Here is a 17,303-nt window from a genome sequence, read left to right on the forward strand (position 1 = left end):
CGGGCTTAAATGAAAAATACCTTTAGAAATATGGCTAAAAACCACACCAAAACCCTGTTCTGGGGTAGTTTTTTTTTTTTTTTTTCCAACAGTTTATCCACCCAAACAAATGATTCCACAGCTATATACAATTACAAAGAGCATAGTCTTACCTGATTAAAAAATTTATCAGATCATCTTTTTTTTAAGCCATGCTTTCCAGTGACATAGACAACACTATGAAATCAGCCAACCTGCAGCCCTCTTTTGTCTCACTGTATACATATGCTCCTCAACTTACAAAGGAGTTATATCCCAATAAACCCATCTTCAGTTGAAATAGTGTAAGTTGAAGATGCATTAAATACATCTAACTTGTTGAACATAGTAGGTTAGCCTAGCATAGATAATATGTGTTTAGAACACTTATATCAGCCTCAAAGTCATCTAACACAAAGCATATTTTATTACTAAGTACTGAATATCTCATGTAACATTGTGCACTGTATGGAGTGCATATCACCTTTTTACATTATTGTAAACTTGAATAATCATGAGTCAAATGATCATTAACTTGGTGACCATATGTACTTAAAATATACTCTGGAGATTAATAGGAAAAGATGCTGTTTTTCTGTTTTCACTTAATTAAATTAATTCAATTCAATTCACTCATTCATTCAACAAATATTTATTAAGCACCTACAATATGCCAGGCACTGTGCTGGGTGCTGGGGATACAACTGTGAACAAGATAGACACAGTCCCTGCCCTCAAGGAGCTTACAGTCTAGTAGTTATACAGACAAGTACACAGGCAATTACAACGCAATATGATAAGTGCCATGATGGGGGTAAACATTAAGAAGGGTGCCTAACTCAATCTCACAGGCAGGGGGTGGTGAATAGCCATGGAAATCTTTTCATGGCAAGTAAAATTCAACTTGAGTATTGAAGGATGAGTACAAGTTAGTCAGGTAAAGAGGAGACAGGAAGGAGTTATGTACTGAGTAAATAGTCTATGCAGTGCTCCATGTGCTGCTTTGGAGGTTCATTTCCTGACGAGAGTAGCTGGAGAGAAGTGAGAGACGTTCTGAAAGAAACAAGCAAGGGCCAGGTCATGAAGGGGCTCATTTGCTCTTCTCAAGAGCTTGGAATTTTTCCTGAGGGACCTGTGTGTGTGTGTATGTGTGTGTGATTTACACTGTTTAAGATTGTGTGTGTGCGTATGTGTGTGTGATTTACACTGTTTAAGACTGCTCTTACTGCAGCACAGAGATTGAATGGGGAATGGGATCTTGAGAGTTAATGGAAGGAAATTAAGCCTTCTCCTTTTCCAACTTTATCTTCCATGATATCACACCTTGTGTTCTCACTAACCCATCTAGCGGCATTCATTCCTTAAGTGAGCCATTGATGTGCATGGCTTTGGACCACTACTTACCCATATGGCTCCTAACACCTTCTCCTCCTATTAAAACTCAACTCATCCTTCAAGGTCAGACTTCTGAAATCATCCTAACTTGTGCTTTCTGCCAATACTCTAAGTACATGATTTTTATCTGCATTAGAGTACTTATTTATCATTTCAAATGAACCAAACCTTTTTTTGAACTGTGTTAGTTTAATTCATAAAGTGATTTTTATAAATAAACATGAGTATAATTTTCTTTACAATTTCCAGTTGAAAACAGAGACTAATTCTTCGTTTTCTCTCTACGCCAAACTATTATTAGTGCCTTCAAATGATTTAAATGGAACAATAGGAATAAGGGAAGAAGCTCAAGACATATAATTGTATGCAGCAAAATACAGTCAAGTAAAATTTCAACATACAATTACAAGGTATGTTGTTGTTAGGACAATGATTAATTCCCCAACTCAAAGACTCCATCTTTGACAATTTAATCTGCTAATGAGTCAGAGATCTGAAGAGGTTAGCTTAGTATGCAAAAAATAATGAGGGCTAGCTACATTTTCCACTATGGCCCACCACTTTTATGATCTCTCATATAGTCTTATAATTTCTCAAATAACTTTTATAATGATAAGAAAAAAACTTTTAAGCTCTGTAGATATTGTAAGAACATCTGTTGTTTTATTCTTTTTGGTGGGTAAAAAAACCACAATTTTGTACACAGAACAAGATTATAAATAATACTGTTAACATGAGTGACCCATAGTCTCTTTTGAGTCTACACTAGACTGATGATTGAACCTAAACACTTTGTTCCTTTTGCTTTTCTTCCTGGTTGTGAGACAAATGCAATCTGTGAACCGACTCATGTGACAGAGTGAAGTTTACAGCAAACAAGAAGATGACCAACAACTTTTATTTTAAAAAAGTCTCTAACGTTTATTACAGTGATGGCATTTATATCAATTATTGCAACGTATTGTTCCCTAAGATGGTTAGAAAAAAGAATTGTGTTGTCCTCTAGTGAATTTATGTCAGTTAAAAAGCAAGCATGTTTCAGTATTTTTCTCCAAAGTAAGTGTAAATACTTCCTTTATTTTTTCTTCTGCAGGATTTACGTGTTTGTTTATTATTTTCTTATCACAGTTTAGTGATTTGTTTTCTCAGCTGGATTTTCTTCCAGGGACTATATGGGTGTTCTGGAGACACAGGTTAGCATGTTCACGGACTTCTACAACTATTTTATCCTTTTCGGTGAAGACAAAGGCCTTTCTGAGCAAGAACTTCACAGTTTAATGCGCTAACTCGCAAGTCTGATTAGTTTTTGAGTCCTCTCAAATGAAATTTGTTGCTGTTAATACACCCGTCCCAGCTCCCCCCACCCCAACTCCCCGAAAAAAACCTAAATTGTGAGTTTTCCTGATATAAAATCTGAGTTTGGGTTTCCGAGCTGAGCTCATGCACACGTTGCTGCTGCTGATGTCCGGCCCGAGCGTTAGGACAGACTTCCGGCTCTCAGCCGAAGAATTGGTTTAGCAAAGACCCGCGCATGGCGTGTCCCTCAGGGCTGCGTTTCCATCAGTCACCAACACTGTTAAATTAAGGCACTCAATTATTTTTTTGGTTTTTATGGTAGGTCCGATGCAATGACAGCCAATCCTGAACTTTGTCTGATTGCAGTTCCAGTGTGTACAGCCTTTGGGCAGTCAGGCGTCAAGACGCGGCCATTCTCACCCACACTCCCAGTGATGGATAATCTGGCTTTGTTTCTTATGGCTTCAGAAAAGGTCAGCTGGGTTGCATGGAAAGAAAGCAGAAAGAATGCCGAGTGTTACCATATTTCTGTTTCTTCAACAAAATGTTACACAACACACACTGAAATATCAATAAGTAGACATCTGCATTTTTTTTTCATATTCTTTTGGTTATATGAAAACTGTTTATCCGGGGAAAGGAAAGCTTAACTACACCGAAGAATGAATCTGTCTAGACTTTGTTGTTCTACCTGTGAAAAAACTAATCCTAATATTATAATATTTAACTACTGTTCAGGAAATCTGGGCAGGAAACATCTTTTAACTTGCTGCACTGTATATCTTAGTACTTCTGGATGAGCTTTAAAGCTTTTTTATGTTTGACAACATTCTTTAAATAGTACTTCCTTGTTATAAACTGTCTTTACAGTGCAAGGATTAGACTCTCAGAACTGATAAAGTACCTAAACAAACTATACATATGGACTATTTCTGACAGATCTTCCTGTTTTATAACACAGACCTATCCACAAACACTTTCATTCATTCACACCAGTTATAGACATGACCCAGTACAGCACAATTAGTGACATATAGTTCACTCTATGCCTATTGTGGACACTAAGCCTCATATTTTAAGAACTGTATTTAAAAGGGGTGCACTGAAAAGGGATACGTTTCAAAGCCTATTGAATGATCATCACTGGGGAAACTTCCATATTGAGGTTATAGAGTCAGGGATCTGAAATCATCAGTAAATTCCTGTTTGTTATCCCATTAGATAGCAGATAACATTATACAAAGGAGAAACAGGCAGTGTTATTATGTTAGTCTCACAACTGTTCATTCATTGTCTAAATTCTTTCCAGTAGCTAGCATTCTAACTTAAGAGGAAAATAGGGTAAAGGAGCTATTCCCTAAGTTTGTTATGATTTAGGTCATAACTCACAACTCATCATGTATCTAATTCCCTGTTGTGAATTCAAGTTTATCCAGATCTTTAGGAAATTCCATCCCTGTGTTTATTCTGTCCTGGAGCTTAAATATTAGAATAATTATATATGAAGTCATGAAATTAGTAACTAGTTTAAAAACTGGTGGAGTAAAAATGTTTACAGATCAGTTACTCTGAAAACTTAAGAAAGTTGAAGTCAAATTGCTAGTAATGACATATAGATGACAAAATCAAGGTCAAACTCATAGTTCTGTTTCAGTAAACAGTCTCAAAAATAAATACTTATCATCATAATCAGAACTGAGGATATGGTCTTTCCAGAAATATGAATAGCTTTTATATTTAGAAATCATGGAAATATAACAAGGATTTTAGAGAAAAACAACACTTCTATCTGATTATTTTCTATTAGTTCCTTGAAATCAAAGTTCTTCTGATCTTTATTTGGCACAAATAGGCATTCAGTAAATATTTGTGGAGTGGATGAATGACCATATATGGTAAGATTCTTTTCCTTGTAAATGAAACTGATAGGATAATATTCTAAAATTATTCATAATTTATCAAACTGCAGAATTGTACACTAAAAAGGGTAAATTTTATCGTATGTAAATTGTACCTTAAAAATATGTAAGTGAATACATTGCCCACTGTTCAATTTTAAATTGAATAGAATTGAATTTCACTGCACCAGTGAGGAAGTTAGAAATGAAGCAATTCAATTCAAGCATCTGAAAGGATCCCTTAATCAAGAACCTCACTCATATGGAAGAATCTCACTAGGGAACTAAAAAGTGTACGTGGCTGCAATAGTCTTGTTTCTTGAAGTGAGACTCTTGGGAAGGTTGTGTTATTAAAGAAGAATATTTTTCTACTCAATATTAGGGTATGTGTATAAAAAGAAGCATTAGCAAAACAGTACTATATATATCAAGAAAATCTAGCAACAAAATGTTTTTAAGAAACATAAGCCAAGACTTGGTATCAAGATGCTAAATAACTTTCTAGTGTAATTGTTTCAGTTTTGTGTTTTAGGTGGACATTTGGGGGGTCAGAACCCTTTAGTGAGTACCTGACTATAAGGAGCATTCTAGTTACGGCGTTGGCATTTTCCACAATCTTCTAAAGAAAACAATTTGAGAGCAGATTTAGGAAGTTTATATTAGTTAGGTAAAGCCACATGCTTAGGAAAACAAGGAAAATGAATATCCATGAGTCTAATCCAAACCATTGTATTAGCCAATCTTAAATCTTTCAAGTTCCCAAACCACTCAGAGTCCCCAAACCACTCATCTCTTGTTTAACAAGAGATTTAGGAAAGGTAATTCCAGAGAACTCATAGATATCTACTCATCACTAAATTTAAACAAAACCAAGATCAAAATCTGAATATGTTTCTTTACATTTCCTTTCAACATTTAATGTTAAGTAAAATAGACAATTATTTTTAAAAATCCACTAGTTTAGCTTTAATTTTTCTTCAAGAAGAAATACTAAAATACGATTAATAAAAGCATGATAATTTTTAAAAAGTGTTTTCAGAAGGCTTTTGCCATAAAATCTGTTTTTGTTTTCTTTCTTTTCTTGATCTTATTTATGAGGAAAGGAAAACTTCCAAAGGTCGAAAAATTCCGTATAATCTCAATACGCTCTCCTCTTTTATAGATTAATGCAAGGAAATATATTACTTAATAAAACTTTGACTTATTTTTCTTTACGTCTGTTTTTGCATTTTTATTTCCTATACTTATGTCATCTGCATCTTCCATAAAATGCCATTTCTATTAATCTTGATATGAACCTTTCGAGGCTCCTCAAACTGGAAAATTTTCTATCAATTTTACATATGGTCTAGGTTTGGTTGGATTGTCGTGGCTAATGGTTGTTATCTTAATCATATATGTTTCCTTGAGAAATGATCACTTTTTAGCAGACTCTACCATGGACTGAAGATGTCAGGTTTTGTTTTTTGGGATTCTGAGACAATATTATTTCTGATTTACCAATCATTTGCATAATTATGGTCATAGAGTTTATGAAAGTTTTCCTTTGAGAGTACAGTAAAAACTGCTTACTTATAAGTTTTGACAGGCACAGATTATTTCATTTATCCTAAATGCCACTGTCTTTTAAAATGTCAGATGAATGCTTTCTTTTTATTTGAAATTTATTGTCTTAAATGTTCAAATCTACCTCTAAAGGCAATTCATGTGATGAACTTCAATGCCAAGTTGCGACTCCAAATACAATCTTACATTTAAATTGTATATATATATTATATATATTAAATATATATAAATATATGTAAGAGATGTAAATTCCCACATTTTATGAATATATACAACATTATATATAGAAAACATGAGAATTTACATCTTTTTAATAACTTTCCTTAACTTTGAAATGAACTAGTATACATGAGTATTTCTTTCTAAAAATTTGTAATACTCTTTTTTTCTTTGGTTTGCTTCCCCACCCTTGTCCTTGCTGATGATGGCTGCAGCGCCTTTGTTATGCCAAAGAAAAGTCAGTTTTAATGAACTGGTAACAAAATCTAGTACGGACATCTTATAAAATTCATCTCAGAATTCAGTCCAAATAATTTGCTCTGAAAACTAATCAATTATTGTTTTTCTCAATTTGAAAAAAGTCTCTCCTCAATTCTGTAAACATTAAGATGATCTAATGCCTAAGACACCTTGATATTACCCCACTTTGTAGGTTTTGCTATTATAAGACATACTAAAAATGTTTGGACCTAGTGAATTGAGGATTTATTTCTTAATTCATTTTCATAAAATTAGGAAAGAGCCATTTTGGAATTAACTATGTGCTTTAGTTCTCAGTCGCTGATTTCTACATTACGGATGAAAGCAATTAGATCTTGATTAAAAGAGATGGCATTGGCTCTTTGCTTTAAGATACAGTATTTCAAAAGCTTTCATATAAATAAATATCAAATCAAAATCACAAAAGTATGTTTACCTGGTATAAACTCAGATGTACATCTTACTGAAAGTATATCGGGTTTTTAACTCTAGGGTACATCAAGTACCAAAATATCTCTTGGAAGTTCAAAGACTCATTTATCATTGTAATCAAACTGAGCAGCCTATTCAGTTAGCTGTTACAGACAATTTTAGAAAATGGGTTTTAGAGTCCTGATTTTAGCAAGAGCAATAACAAATCCTTTCAGATCCTATTTTAAAACTACTTCCTATTATTAGAGGAAAGAAGAAGTAGACGTTTAGATTTTTAAAAAAATCTCCATCTCCTATATTTTACTGAATGCTTATAATTTTTTATTGTGCCATGATGAGAGGATGTGAGTAAGTGGGGCTGACCTGGCTTGCTTAAAAGCACTTGAAATGAAAAAAAAAGTTTATAATAGCTCACTGCAACTTTTATCTTTTTCTGAATCTCTCCTACAGGACACAAATATTGCTGATATCTCTAATGGAGAAACTGCTGTTATGCCTAAAATGTCTATTTACCTTAGTGATGCTTTCAGTATAAAAGTTGAGTTTCATCTAATAAATGTGAATTGTAGTCAAAATTCTGATTATCATTCTTCCTTAAAGGTCTGGCTCAAGGACTACCATCAGATGAATAAAAAGTGGGATTTCATGTTTTAAAAATGTAGGATGATGGCTAATATAAAACAAATTAGAAGAGGAGCCAAAATTCATTGAGTACATACTCCGTGCTTTGAAGTTTTTACATGTATTGGTCCTCAGAAAGCAATGAGACCTTGTCAAAAATAGGCAACTGTCTGGGTTTTGATTACTTGGAACGAATTTCGTGCTTATTTTGTTAGCACCTACCCTAAAACTGAACTGTAACAAAAGTCTATGTGCAAGGAAGCCCAGATCTAATTTCCAATTTTCCCCAAATTTCAGGTAAAATATACTGTTTAAATCATTTCACAGAGTAATTCTGATTTGTTTTTGTCTTTCTGACCCTTGCAATGCAGATATCTATTGGCGACATAAAGTTTCAAACAGTACATCTGCAGCCAAAGAAAACCAAACCAATTTGCACTGAAGTTTTCAAAAATATAAAGCTCTATTAGAAGCAAGCAATATCACCACTGGACAGACAGGTCACAACACTGCGTTCACAGGATGCATTCCCCACTCACTGTAGTTGGCCCTAAGTCCTACCCCTAAATTTTAATACTTTCGGTTCCATATACGTTGTAACCTTCTCTATAGGTTGCTAAATTCTGGGTATTCTGCGAGGAAGTTGGGTTAAAAGTCTGTGCACTCTTTGCCACCTTCATTCTCTTCGCTTCTGCCCTGGACTTGTAACAGAACTCTATCAAAGCCACCAGCATTGCCAAGCCCAAGCCGCCAACCAGAATGTAGAAGACTCCTGCTACGTTGCTCAGGCTCAAGGCACTCGTCTTGTCCTAGAGGGGATAAAGACACTTCAGTTAACTGTGGAAATGTCAAATCCAAAAGATAAAAGAACACATGAAATCCAAAAAGCCAATGAAAGTAAATGCTTAATTTAACCTTAAATTATTGACAAGTGTAAGTCACTGATACAGGATTATGGATTTAAACATAAGGCTTATAGCTCTTGGGAGAATTAAAATTATAATAATTATCAACAATTTGTATCTAATTACATTCAATGAAATCAGTAACATTTTATCATTACTAAATATGGAATGAAAACCATTGTACAGCCATATATAAGCATTTATATATTTACATAGGGTTGCAGAAGTGGACATATTATTGTTAAATTTGAAAATGACAGGTTTAAAATCCAATTATGTGAAAAAGGGGACTTCTTTTGGCTTTGATCCTATTAGAATATACTTTTAATGTCTGAGATTTCTCTTGAATAAATCCAACTCCACATTTCCTAGTTGAGCAAATAAAGAGTCATTGAGCTGATAGTTTCACGTTTTGTTCATCATTAATTTACCAAACATTTGCAAATAATGTGTTAAGGTACACATTATATGTTCTTTTAGTTATATCTACAAGGGAAATATCATGGAAAATGTTACTTTTGCATATTATGTACTGTTTATAAATATATATGCATAACAAGCAATTTTATAACTTTAAAAATACATAAATTATTATGGTCAGTTGAGAAATAAGTTATTTATGTATGGACAAATTTATAATATTTTATTGATTAAAAATACAATTCCATTCTCACTTAAAAAATGCTTAACCATTAATATTTTAGAGATACTGTTCTTTAGAGCTTCAGTATACATATAATCTCATAATAAATTCAGAATAATCTCTAAATCCTACTCTTACGATTGGAAGATATTAAAATTATAACAAGAATTTAAAATTGTTTAATAAATTGTAAATATGTTTATTACATAGTATTATTGCAAGTATTTTAGTAAACTACCTGAAGGACGCCCTGTAGCTATTATCTTCTCAGCAGTACCTTTTGTGCAAAATGTGATTCAGATCCTTAAAGAGTTTTATAGAAGAGTATTTAATTCAAAAGATGCATTATATATACTGTCATCTTAGTCACGACATCAACTGACTGGACCAAACATTTTAGGGTAACTTCACTTTTAAAATAATTACTCATTAAGTCTTTGCGCTTGTCTGACTTTACATCAGGATTTGAGGTAATGGTTTCATTATCTGGCCAAGCTTGTCTCATTCCACTCTGGTTAAAAGGCAGACAGATGATTAAAATATAGTGATAAGGCCTGAAAGGGGTTCATTAACATTAGTTTGTCTCCTTTGTAAATTAATTGAGGCTCTCCTATTTAAACAAGTCACATGTTTAACATCTTAGAATATCCAATAATTTGTTTTCTTTCTTAGAGAAGATGCAGAAAGAAATAAAAGAGGATTCCAAGAATCTTCAACTCTGGCTTTTAGGCACTGTTACTATATTGTATCAACTTGTGTAGGTATTTAGATTCATGGATAAACTTGTAATTTTTTTTACAAAAATAAAACATAATTTATTTACACTACTTTTATTTGTGCTCAACAGAATTAGGCACAGAGGTTCCTGCATTTTAAATTTTTTTTCCTGCAATGTTTTAAAAAGAATTTATTATTAAGAGATCTTAGAACTTGAGAATACTATTCATAAACACTGATTAATTAAAACAATTTCAATTGGGGGAATCGAATTGAAAGGTTTACTCTGTTTACCAGCACAGAAATATAGGGCTTCTTCAAACTAAAGTGGAACGCTTGGCACTATGGTGACCAAAGACTGAACTTCTGAATAAGCATTTAATTAATATTTAAATTTTTCTTTTTCTGGTATACCACTGATTTCCTGTTTTGAGAACACATCAGTTCTTGAAATAACATGATTTCTTGAAGTCTTTGCCTCCAATACAAACAAGAAAACTACACCAAAAAACATTACTTTTATTAGTGGTACATAAATTTGAGAATAACATAAGAGGAATTTTATTATTTTATAAATTTTTGCAGTTTTAAGTTTATTTAAAAGTCTTAATATTGGGGAGCAGTTTGCAGTTTCCTGAAAAGGCCATACCTATGTTTGAAATTTATTACATTAGCTTTTAATTTAGGCAGTGGCTGAATGTTAGAGACATGTTCAGTTGTTATGGTTTCCATATACTTTTGACAATTGCTCCCATTTACTGCTTTGTGAACACAAGAGGAGGCCCCGAACTGCAGCGACTGACCTTGCTTCCAGAGTCCTTGGGTCCACATTCACCTTTATCGTACCACCATTTGTTTTTCAGCTTGTCTAAGACGCCTGCCTCACTGAGTTTCAAAACGGCAAGGTTTACAGGAGTTCTTCACGTGGAAAATAACATAAATAACATTATATATGTTATTTTATGTTATTCAAGTAAAACTACATTAGAATCGCATGGCAAAGTGACAGAGCAGAGGCCACAGTAGGTGCTATGTCTTGTACTGTAGGCCCAGGTTTAGAATCAGACATAAAACTGGGGCCTGCTCCATCGCTTTAGGTAACAGGCACATACTGCTAGAGAGGATTTTTAAATAAAATGTATGCAATTACTGTGAATTCAAAACTATTGGCTTTGGTTGGGTTTCTGGAACATTTGAAATTTTCCACATAAATGTGGCAGTCATTCACAATCTAGAAGCTTCTTTTTGTTCTCTTTCAAAATTAAGGAAGTGGCTGCAGGTTGACAGGCTGAAATAGAAACTAGATAGGACTGATTTCATTCATTGCATGCATTATGATTCAGCTCATGGTATTCGATTTTACGCTATAAAAACATGTCTGCAGTATCTATTATCAAATTGATTTCTTGACCACTTTTCACCACCTAACTGAAAAAAGCGGGTGATTTCAGTGTTATAAAAGATCATCTTATGCAGAGGAACGTCATCATGAGACAAATATGTAAATCATTATTTTAAGATATAAGCCCATGATAATATTTTTCTTCTTAATTGCAGTCTTTAACATAAATAATATAACCAGAGGCAATTTTCATCTATCTTGAATCTATCATCTATTTATTTTTCATTTATGTTGAGTCTTAAACTATATTAATGTACTTTAAGTACAAAATGAAGTGACTATAATATATTCCACAAATTTTTACCAACAAACAAAGACAGGTTAGAGGTAACCAAGATTTTTCTGAAGAGACAACCTCCTCTTATTTTAAGAGGAGTCTTTTTATGAGTCTCTATTTGTCTCCTCTACCATCTTTGATTCCTTCAACACTAAATATTGTATTAGGAGTTTCAGGGAGGAAGAGTTTAGTTATTACCTGGTGTCAGTATTCCAAGGAATTTAATAATTCTTTCATTTTTCACTCCCATATTATAATATGAAGGCTAAGATGATGAAGGGGAAGCAGAAACTCCTAGGACCTTTTGTTATTACTGTTTTGGTGTCTGATTGGTTTTTCATTTAGTTCTGAGACAGACTTGTCATATTCCTGTAGACATTTTACCTGCCTGTATCCCTTAATGTGCCTCAGTTCTTCTAAGAAATGCTGGGTGCATCTGGAATTACACGACATGCATTTATTGAACATTCATTCCATAAACCTATCTACACAACTAGGAAATGCATTAAGAATTATGGTGATCATGACTGCTAACATTTACTGAGCATTTACTATGTATCAGTCACTATTAAAAGCTTTTTACATGTTCACTAATATTATTCACATTTTACACATGAGGAAACCAAAGCATGGGCAGCTTAATTCATCAAGTCACACAGCGAGGCAGCAGCCTAATCAGGATTCCTGACAGTATGACTTCATCGCTTTTGCAATGAAAAATATTAATAACAGAAGACTCACAAAATGATATTTCTAATTAATTGGGCTTTCTGGTTAAACTAAAATTCTTTTTTGTACAGTTAGTTTTGAAAAAATATTCTAAAATATAAATTTTATATGAAATTCTAAAATATAAATTTTTATTTTTGTTTATATGGTTTCTGGATATAATTTAAATTTTGTTTCAATGTTATGAGATATTGCTGTGGCTTAGGTTCATTGTTCCACTGAAGAAGTAATATGCATTTGCCATGATCCTAGACTATTATATGTTTTTTGATTAAATAATATAATCTGACATAATATTTTTTTTTTGGATTAAAATTTGGCATGAGCAAAATTTCTACTAAAAGCTGAATTTGAGGTGGGCTGAGTGAGGATTATGGTTAATTGGGGTGCTTGGTTATTTTAAACCCAGTCAATCTAGGTTTTTCTATCTATACCAACCACTACTGTCTGCTCCTGACCACTCACCTCCATTTGTGAAGTGATTGCTACAAATAACCACACCTGTGGGTTTACTAGTGCACTGCAAATCCTTTGAGAGCAGAAGCCACAGCTCATTTATCTTTGTAAACAGTATTTTCCAGAGTATCTGACTCAGTGTAGGTACTCTACACAGAGGCTCGATTTTAAAAATGACAGAGCAAGATTTTTTTTTAATTCAGAGCAGTTTTTTCTTGAACTGCTACTCTGTTTTTAGGTCCCCAGGCAAGCTCCTCAAAACCTTTGTAACGTGTGCAGCTAAACTATACAAGCCTATATTGCAGTTCTTGAATGGGGTGGCTGGAAAGAGGAGGGCTTAGTGCTGACAACTGGAGGATAGTTAGAGAGCTTCCTTCAAGCTTCTTTTTCTTTTTTTTTTTTTTAGACAGAGTCTCATTCTGTCACCCAGGCTGGAGTGCAGTGTCACAATCTCAGCTCACTGCAATCTCTGCATCCCGGGTTCAAGTGATTCTCCTGCCTGCCTCAGCCTCCCAAGTAGCTGGAATTACAGGTGCCTGTCATCACACTTGGCTAATTTTTTATCTTTAGTAGAGACGGGGTTTCACCATCTTGGCCAGGCTGGTCTCGAACAAGTTTCTTCAAGAAGGGACAACTGAAGGCAAAATTGTGAATTAGATGAAGACTGCCTTAGGCTTCTTTCTCCCCTCTTAAGGTAGTCTTTTCTCCTATGTCCTTCTCTTTCCTCTGGCCTCTTTATCCTTTCTGCTATTTCACACCAGTAGCTTGGTTTTAGAGAGTAAGATTAGATTAACATTTTGAATATAAGATATTTAGTATTAACAATGATTAATGTTCAACTGGTGGAATATCAGAACAAGGAATTCATTATTGGGAAGTCCTTCTCCAAGGGCTAGATTCCTTTAGTGTTTTTTGTTTACCACAACTTTTTTTACTTTCCATTTTTTCCTGCTGATGAATGCTTATTTTCTGTACAAATTCCTTCATTATTGCATTGGTTGTCATGGCAGTGATAGAGGAAACCGGGTTATTTTTAAGTATAGCATCTATTAAAGTCATGGGCTGTATTCTTCAAAGTGCCAAATTAAACATCAGAAAATGTGTGACCAAATATAACATCTAGAGGAAATATTATTTGGTATGATTACACTTACAAAATAATTTTTATATGAATATCCACATCTATAAGTGTGCATATTTTACACATGTAGAAAGAGAATAAAGTATACAGCTAACAGAAAAAATAATTTTGTAGCTGTAATAATGGGTGACCGATGGTTGCAGCTGTTGCCAAAATTTCTAACTAGAATCGGGATTGAATAACTGGCATAAAAATTGGCATACAAATTCTTTGTAAGGTTTGTGCTAAGACTAAGCCATACTAGGTTAATCAAAGTGAAGAATACATTTTAGACATTGCAATCAATATTTTTAAATTGGCTCATTCATTGCCAAGTAGTAATTTTTGTTATTTTATTCCCAAAAGTGAGTATGAATTTCTTAGGACCATAAAAAAGTACCGTATCACAATACGATTAACTTATATGGACACTATCCAAGGATCAAGTTTTCAAATGAAGGAATTTGTACCTTGTAAATCATGCATTTCTGCTTTATTTTGTGTAAGATGCAGGATGCTGTTCTTCATATCTTTTCTTAAATTTTTACTTTTCAAGAAGCCTCTCGGCTGAGGACTGCTATGGTCAGAGCTTCATAGTGCTGGGAATGGCTGTCAGGTGAGTGGGAATGCTAATTACAGCATGGCCTGGAGTGTGGCAGGGAAACTGCCTCAGCCACTCCAAATAATCCAGTTGCTGGTTACATTAAATCATGAGTTCCTTGAGGGAAAGGACAGTGGTAATTTTCCTTTTCTACACAGGTACTGGCACATGGTCCTGTTGAAACAGAAGCTTAATAATTTGCTGCTGAATGGAGGGCTGGAGAGGTTATGTTCTTGTGAATGACAAGTGCATCAGCTCTCTCATAGAAACCTTTCCATGTGTGGTACAGGTTTCCATATTTCCCTCCTTTGTTGGATGAGTCACTGTTAAGACAGTTTAGTTTTCTCCTACCAAGATTCTGTATTGAAGGCCAGCTAAGCCAGTATTTCAGCATGTGTGTGCCGAGTTCTCTCTCTGTTTCTCCTTCTGCACTGAATTGGCAGCATTGATCTTTTCTGCGCTAGTTTTACAAAGGCTTTAGAACCGGTTGCATTTCTCATGGCAGGACTTTTTCTCCTTATTTTACCTTTTTTGATGAAGATCAGGCCAAATGGGAGGGGCAAGTTAAGTTTACAAAGAAAATCAGTCACCCAAAGAAGGTACAAAATGAAAATGAAAAACCAACAACTACCTCCAGTTAATTTACTTTGATTTAAGTTAGGTCAGGCCATTTAAAATATCATCTTTTATAACAAATTCAGAGTAGGGTATTATTAATATTTAGAGTGCAACAATCTATTCTCTTGATGATAAACCTTAGACCAATATACAACCAATGTGGATTTTTTTTTTAAGTATAAAAACACATTTCCTGAGGAAAAATAAAACATAATGTATTTCATTTTGGGAGAACATTTTACGTTAATTTTTTATGACGTGTTGGAAACCTACTTGTTAAAATTTGAAATAACATTCATTCTAAAACATTTTGTAGTTCATGTTTTGTGAAAGTAATGTCACTGCATAACTATAAGAACAAACAATTTGGTTTTGGAAACTACAAGGTTAAATATACATTTATTCTTTTGGACAACAAATATTTACTGACTGTCCATTATGTACCAAAAAATGAGTTGGATACAAGCTAATTAAATCTGAATGAGTTGTCCAGTCCATTTCAATAACTTAAAATGACTTTTGTTAGATGGATTTTTCTAACATATATATGTTTCTATTATGTTTGCTTATTTTTCTCTGGAAAACATCTTTAATGTACACTAAAATGGGACTTCATTATTTATATTTGTAGAAAATTTTATTGGTAAAGCAGTGTTTTACTTCTCTTATATTTGTGATAATAATTTGAAAACGAAGATTTTTTCTAATGGAATAGAATATCTTTGTTTTGATTTTCTCTGGTGTTATTTTGTGATATTTTCTGGTATTACTAATCTGCATGAATGAAGGCTAGGTTATTAGTATAAAATTTAATAATTTTCTCTATGTATATATATTTCTATGTTTATGAAAACTATCAGAAAATTTGAGAAAGTTGGAGCTCCAAAATATAAAATAAGTTAGTACTCCTTAAGATGGCGCCTACAATGGAAACAAAAGTTTGTCCTTCCTTCTGCTGCAATAGAACTAGTTATGAGATGGGAATGTGTAAGTGAGCTCAATTTGAAAGGCTTTTTAGATCGGGTGAGAATTTTCCCATTCATGAATTTTTTTTTTAAGTCTAAAAATACTGATATATAGGGAAAAAGTGTTCTGGGACTCAAGTATATTCTGTTAATTGCCCACTTTTGCTTAGAAATTTACTTAGAAATTCTATATTGCTTAGAAATTTAAAGAAGCTATTATTTTATGAAGCTGGAGGTAAGATATGAAGTGAAGACAAAACTAAGCTGATTTTGTTTTTGTTTCCTGATCATTTTGCATTTTGATCCATTTATGGAAGGCAAAAAATGTGTAGTTCATATCACAGTCTTTGATTTGTTATTTAACTTGAACAGAACCTGAGAATTTTAGATGGAGAAAACTTTTTAGTAGGCAACCTAGACAGGTCTAGGTGGAGTCAGGAGTCAGGTGATTGCTGATAATGAACAACATTTGGTAGAAGTTCTAGTGAAGAAAACGAGACAGACTTACCCTCTCTGCTCTCTCCTCTCTTCCCTAAATTGCTGTTTCAGAAACTTGCATCTCTTCTTACTTTCCAAAATTGAGATTCATAGGACTATAATGTCTGATCCACAACCTCTTCAAAGGCAGAGATTTTCAGTGACTATTTTCATTAGGTTTGTTAGTGGGTCACTTAATAGGTAATGGTGCAAATATTTTTGCATTGACAGTAATTGCATACGTAAGTTTGTGAAGGAACTTGACTAGCAGTTCGACTGGGTATTATTAGGTCCAAACCATAAGTCTCCCAGCAGATGCACCTATTACTTTACATACTGTTTACCCGCTTTTGGTGACATTGAGGCTAACCTTGGAGTCACCTCCCCCGCTGCCACATTCTCCTTTGTCGTACCACCATTTGTTTTTCAATTTGTCCAAGAGGCCTTGTTCATTCAGTTTTAAAACTGCGAGGTTAACAGCATTTCTTGAAACGATAAAACATATTTTGTAAGAAACTGCACAGCTGTTAAGATGTTAGAAGGAATGAGGACTTAAGCTCTTTATAAGCTTCCCCCAGACGCTAAATAAACCTCTCATTTTGCCATCCTGCAGCCCCTTCCATTGGAGTCCAAACCAAAGGCAATTGTAACTAATTTCAAATGTATTAAACATGTAGTATTTGGTAC

At 33.8% G+C, this 17,303-nt stretch overlaps 1 protein-coding gene across 9 annotated transcripts in view; it reads right to left on the reverse strand.

The window, feature by feature from the left end:
- Positions 1-654: 654 nt before the first annotated feature.
- GRIA4 (glutamate ionotropic receptor AMPA type subunit 4) overlaps positions 655-17,303 on the reverse strand; it is a 382,079-nt gene continuing 365,430 nt past the window's right edge. For 2 of the 9 annotated variants that reach the window (XR_004270968.1, XM_032285715.1), the window contains exons 15-17: positions 10,775-10,889; positions 8,381-8,515; positions 2,055-3,187 (exon numbers count right to left, since the gene is read on the reverse strand). Coding sequence is in view for 7 of the 9 variants with exons in the window: in XM_032285715.1 (XP_032141606.1) it covers positions 3,023-3,187; positions 8,381-8,515; positions 10,775-10,889 (415 nt within the window). In the remaining 2 variants the exon portion in view is untranslated. Of the gene's footprint in view, positions 3,188-8,267; positions 8,516-10,774; positions 10,890-16,986; positions 17,102-17,303 lie in introns of those variants that run through there. The other 7 variants (XR_004270967.1, XM_032285714.1, XM_032285717.1 and 4 more) reach the window with 7 other exon arrangements.

Source organism: Sapajus apella, unplaced genomic scaffold (assembly GCF_009761245.1).
Source record: "Sapajus apella isolate SASKATOON/1434 unplaced genomic scaffold, GSC_monkey_1.0 scaffold16, whole genome shotgun sequence".
NCBI classification, from domain to species: domain Eukaryota; kingdom Metazoa; phylum Chordata; class Mammalia; order Primates; family Cebidae; genus Sapajus; species Sapajus apella.